Raw genomic sequence first — 6,009 nt, 5'->3', positions numbered from 1 at the left:
TTAACCGACAAGATTATAGTAAATTAGAATTAAACGAAATTTGATAAATGTCTGTGAATCATTAAAAAAATCCCAGGGATTTAGTTTTAGCCTACATGAACAAATAGCAGAATAAACAACAGAACATGAGGATTCATCATCATCACGCACCTGCCGCGCTTCTGTGAACAACAAATGATTCAATTATATAAAAGGAATAAATAGCCTATGTCTATGCGCGAAATTTATTTCACTTAATTAACATATTACCAAAATGAAAGGTTTCCTTTCTGTGAACTTCTCAAAAATGAACCGACACTCATATTGTCGCATTTTTTCCCTGAGACGGCAGAAAATTTCTTTATTTTACGAACAATGTTTTGTTTTTATTGTGAGTGTACAAAAATAATAGGCCTATTTAACCCTTCACAGATTCGAATGGTGTTACATATATTTGACCATAAATGTCTGAGTATTTTAAGTTGTTTCCGCTTTTATAAGAAAATTCAAGTGAACGCGTCGGCGCCTCACGCACACACAACATCAGTTTTAGTAACTTGACATCACAGCCTGTTAACTGTCAAATAACATACATTCAACCAAATCTAAAAAGTTATACTGCTCATTTTAAGTAGTCTGTGTAGGCTACAATAAAAGCGTTTAAATAATAAATATAGTTTAGCCTCCAAATCGTGAATACTGAAACATTTGGATTTGTGTCAAATTAGAGAGGTAGTTATAACGCCGGTTTCTGTTTTTAGTTCAGCTTTAAATTAATTTGTTTTGGCTTAACATTTATATATTATTTTTGTCATAACTAAAATAGCTATGTAGCTGTAATTTTGATCTTTAATGTTTGATCTTTACATATTCCCTCAATCTTTTAACCAGGCTATTAACATTAGCCTATAATTCAGCAGCAATGTTAGGCTATATAAAATAAATAAATAAAGAGAGATGAGCAATTGTTCGTTTTTCCAAATTGCTTACACTACTTATTTATTGTGATTTATTCTATTTATTCAAAATAGAATAAAATAAAAACTGTAGTTTTTTTTAATCTGTGCTTTTCATCCGCTCCTCTGTGTGTGGGTAGTGCAGTTTCACTATGCATATTAAACTACAAACAGCATTACAACAGTCTGTGTGCTGATTAACATTTCTGAAATAAATATTTCTGTGAAATACGCGTTAGGTTGCACAGAAGGAAGCCGATTTATGACATCTACTGATATAGCGGCAGAGGACTATTATTTTTGTTGAACGAACTGAAGATGACGTCACTGGTTCAGATTTGATTGACCAATCGGCTGAAAGGGGCGTGTAATGACCGCCCACATGTGGAAAACGAGTTTTGAAGTCGTGTTTCCATTTTCTATCCGTGACCGAAAAAACGAAAATCGAGTCAAAATCTCTTTTTCCCGTTTTTTTTAACAAACGAAAAAACGGGAAACGACCGTTTTCTCGTTTCTGCGTATTTCATTTCAAACTGGAAAACAAACTATCAAAACGTACACGGACCAAGCACCAACATGGAGCTGGAATCTGAAGGATCTGGAGAGATTCTGCATGAAGGAATGATCTCTGATCTCTTGTCAGGTGTTCTCCAAACTCATCAGGCATTATAGGTGAAAACTCAGAGATGTTATCTTGGGAAAAGGAGGTTGCAAAAAGTATTGAATTAATTGTGAGCAGTGTGTATTAGAGAAAAACATTTCTCTCATAATGAGATTTTCCCCATATTTAAAATTATTATTCTGCAATGAAAGGTTGGATTTTTGTAGATTTTTTAAATAAAAGATCAAAAGTATTAACGATGCAGATTTATTTTCACAGCCTTCTTTGTTCATATTTACCAAGTGTATGAATAATTTTGAGCTCGACTGTATGTATAGTATTTTTCTATATTACTGTAATATTTATATGAGTTAGATTTGGTATATTATTATGGTCAAAACGACATTGTACTTCAACAAAAATACTTTACAGCTCCCTTTATCAGTCCATTCAAATGTTTCAAATACATAGACACAATATACAGTATGGTGCGATAAACTATAAATAAATAAACTAACGTTAAACAAAGGGCGCAGTTTGCACAATCTCCTCCTCGTTCAGAGAGTGTTTTTTGGGGAGTTCAGCCAAAATGTGCGACAAAGGCGCCTCCTTTATTGTCTCGTTAAGATGACGCAGAAGTTTTGTCCCCTGCACCCTTCATCCCTTCGGATGATCCCTTCTGAGTGAAACGCAGTCGTGTTCTCCTCTCATCTTCCGTCTCCCGAACAGACTTTCGCTTTCAGTTTCTGTCACGAGCATGTAATGGCGTCTAGTTCAGGTAGGAATCAAATCAGACCAAATAAATGTGTTTAACAAGCTAAAATACCATATTTACTGAAATTGTAACAGCATGTAGGCCTATTATTTTATTTATTAAGTAATAGCCTACAGTAGATGTATAATAAATGCTGCGGTACAGTGGGATAACGGAAAAGAAAAAGAAAACGTTTTCGGTCAAACTGCGCACTGGATTACAATGAAAGAAAATCACTGTAATCCAGTTTGATCGAATACGTTTTCCTTTTTAGCAAGGCAGAATAGTGAGACAGAGAAGCATATAAATGTGATCCTATCTTAATGAATAATAAGGCAAAGTTTGTCACCATGTTTAATCATAAAGCAGCACAGTTTTCAGTAACATCTGACTATATTAACCACTTCCTCAAATGGTGGAGGGCCTGTTATTTTATTCCCTTTTGCAGATTCATTTTTAAAAGCTTTTGAGTATGTTTGTAAGAAGAAAAAAAGATTATGAAGCTCTACCCATGTGCTGCAAAAAAAAAAAAAAAAAAAAAAAAAAAGAATAGCAATAAAAGCATATTTAATGTTCGATATGTGACTAATCTTCAACACACATTGCCTTCAGAAGATAGATATGGTCATATACTGCAGCCATTCAGTAGCCTAAATAAATCTAATGCAATGAGAGGGCAAATAAAAATTCTTTTTTTTCACTTGTCAATATTGTATTTAATTTAACTTTCTTTTATCTGCAGGAAACAGAAGTCAGCAAAGACAACACAAAGATCTCCCCGACAAGGAAGGTAATAACATGACTGCTGGTAAACAAAACAAAACAAAACAAACAAACAAACAAACAAACAAAGATTGTGCAGATGTAAATAATATTGAAAAAATTAAAAATGCATTATTTACATCCCCATGCAGGCAATAAACTTTTGTGCATTCTGAAAGAAAGAGTATAATACTGAGGTGGAAAAATAAATGTTGGTAAATTGTTCTTTTTGTGTGAATTATTTCTTTAATAAATAAAGATGATAACAGAATTTGGTAAATGTTTTAATTTCCATGTTATTTTATTTGCAGTTCAAAGAGGATGTGGAAGTATATCTCTTGAGCGACCTAATAGTAAGTCAACAAATATGATAATTCATAATATTCAGTACTGCAAATATCAAAATCCTTGAGAAACTGTGTGTCTAAAGGGAGGTTTATATATACACTACTGGTTAAAAGTTTTTCAACTAAGATTTTTTAATTCATTTTTGAAAGAAGACTCTTCTGCTCACCAAGGCTTCATTTATTTTATCAAACATATAGTAAAATCAGTAATTTACTTTAGTGTTTCGCGTTTCTTTAGTGTTACATGATCCTTCAGAAATCATTTTAATATGATGATTTGCTGCTCAAGAAACATTTATGATTATTATCAATGTTGAAAACAGTTGTGTAGAATTTTTTTTTTTCAGGATTCTTTGATGAATAGAAGTTAAAAAGAGCAGCATTTATCTGAAGATGAAAGCTTTTGTATAATTATACACTACCACTCAAAGGTTTAGGGTCAGTAAGAGTTTTTTTTTTTTTTTTGGAAAGGAATTAAAGAAAGCAAGGATGCTTTAAATTTATCAAAAGTGACAGTAGACATTTATAATGCTGGAAAAGCTTTATATTTCTGATAAATGCTGTTCTTTTGAACTTTATATTCATCAAATAATCCTGAAAAAAAAATTGTACACAACTGTTTTCAACATTGATAATAATAATAAATGTTTCTTGAGCAGCAAATCATCATATCAGAATGATTTCTGAAGGATCATGTGACACTGAAGACTGGAGTAATGATGCTGAAAATTCAGCTTTGATCACAGGAATAAATTACACTTTACTATATATTCACATAAAAAACATATTTTAAATTGTAAAAATATTTCACAATATTACTGTTTTATTTATTTATTTTATTTTGAATCAAAGAAATGAAGCCTTGGTGAGCAGAAGAGACTTCTTTTAAAAACATTTTAAAAATCTGTGTAAAATAGTGTAAGATTGTGTTCACATCTCCACTCATCTCAATGGCAGTTGTTGATCTGGTCCAGTACCTTCAATCTGAAATCTGACATCTCTGTTCATGGATCACGGGTCGAGTTTTACTGTTATTTGTGTTCTGTGTTCCAGTGAGTGATTTGAGGATTGTTCTGCTGGGGAAGAATATAACAGAAAACAACAGAGTGGGAAACTTCATCTTAGGAAGAGCACCGTTTGAGAGTGAAGCACCTGCTGATGTAGAGCTGAACATTGAGAAACACAGAGGAAAACTGAAGGACAGAGACGTCACAGTCATCAACACTCCTCACCTGCTGAGGCCAAATCTGTCAATCTCTCAGATCACACAGGGAGTGAAAGAGTGTGTGAATCTGTCTGCTCCTGGACCTCATGTGATCATACTTGTACTGCAGCAGAACGACTTCAGTGACAATAACAGACATAGAGTGAAATATGTGCTGAATGAATTCAGTAAGGAGGCTCCTATACACACTTTAGTGTTGACTGATGAGAGAGAGATAAACAGTAACTGTATTCATCAATTAATAAAGGAGTGTGGAGGTGAACATCTTCAGTTTGATGAAAGAAAATCAGGATTGCACTCTGAGATACTTGAAAGAGTGGAGAAGATACTCAAAGAAAACCAGGTCCAATTTCTTATCTCTGACTTGTATGAGGAAGCAAGAGAAGAAACACCAGAAGATGGAGAGAAGAGGAGATCTGGAGGTTCAGTCACAGCAGAAGAAGAGGGAGATTTTGATCATGAAGATGATGGAAAAATCAAACAGAGAAACAAAGAGAAAAAGGAAGTCGCTATCCAAAGGAAAACCTTGTGTAAGTTTTGTTGGCAAGAAAGATAGTTTAACCCACACATACACCACTCCTTTTAAGAGAAAGACTAATTTGAGAAAATAAAAAAAATGGGACCCAGTGTTTCATTCGGGGCTCCGGAGGACGACCAAATGTCGATCGCCGCATCACAGGGCGGCCTTGAGTCCTCGGGAGATGAGGATTCGCCTGTGTTTTCTTCCTCTGGGATGACAGCGTTGCCCGAGTCTGATCCCCGAGTCACCAGTTCATGGAAGGCACCTTTAACTGCCCGAAACCGTTCAGGTGCTTCCTCCGCTTTCACTGCCCTCAACGGCAGAGTGGCCAAAGTGTATGCGGGGATCCCCCCAGTGGAGCGTTCAGTCGCGTTGCAACTGTGTCCCCAGAGCGCTTCCACCTGGCACGGTGATCCCAAGCTCTGTAAGTTCCAAGACTTGTAAGTTCTTGTCCACTCTTGTGGGCAAGGCTTATAGAGCTGCGGGTCAAGCCACTTCCACCTGGCAATGCTACAGGTCTATCAGGCCAAGTTGCTGAAGCAGTTGCACGAGGGTGGTGCTGACCCAGGAGTCCTTTAGGAGGCGTGCCTTGCCACAGAGAACACTGTGTGTTCCTTTGATCAGTTGATGTCCACATATGTAGTCCAGGAGCTCCATCTATGGCTAAACCTGGCAGACATGACGGAGTCTGATTGGACTCATGTCCCCAACTCCACGGTCTCTCATGCTGGCCTTTTCGGCGATGTGATAGAGAGTTTCGCCCAACAATTCTCTGCCGCACAGAAGCAGTCTGAGGCTATAAAACATATTCTGCCCCAGCGGACTGCTGCTACTCCTGCACAGCTGCCAGCTCAGCAGCCTCATC

At 36.1% G+C, this 6,009-nt stretch overlaps 1 protein-coding gene across 3 annotated transcripts; it reads left to right on the top strand.

Moving 5' to 3' along the window:
• The first annotated feature begins 2,125 nt into the window (after positions 1-2,125).
• LOC125265396 (GTPase IMAP family member 7-like) lies at positions 2,126-5,332 on the top strand. 3 transcript variants are annotated; one of them, XM_048185592.1, is made up of 5 exons: positions 2,126-2,314; positions 3,033-3,080; positions 3,205-3,263; positions 3,364-3,405; positions 4,453-5,332. In XM_048185592.1, coding segments are annotated over exons 4-5 (729 nt in total). In that variant the 5' UTR covers positions 2,126-2,314; positions 3,033-3,080; positions 3,205-3,263; positions 3,364-3,404; the 3' UTR covers positions 5,181-5,332. The 3 variants fall into 3 exon arrangements, with proteins under 3 accessions (XP_048041549.1, XP_048041559.1, XP_048041538.1); XM_048185602.1 differs by having other exon boundaries at positions 3,205-3,267; XM_048185581.1 differs by lacking the exon at positions 3,205-3,263.
• Positions 5,333-6,009: the final 677 nt, after the last annotated feature.

This window comes from Megalobrama amblycephala, linkage group LG1 (assembly GCF_018812025.1).
Source record: "Megalobrama amblycephala isolate DHTTF-2021 linkage group LG1, ASM1881202v1, whole genome shotgun sequence".
Lineage (NCBI taxonomy): Eukaryota > Metazoa > Chordata > Actinopteri > Cypriniformes > Xenocyprididae > Megalobrama > Megalobrama amblycephala.
The sequence above is the reverse complement of the archived record's forward strand: the minus strand, read 5'-3'. Positions and strand labels throughout refer to the sequence as shown.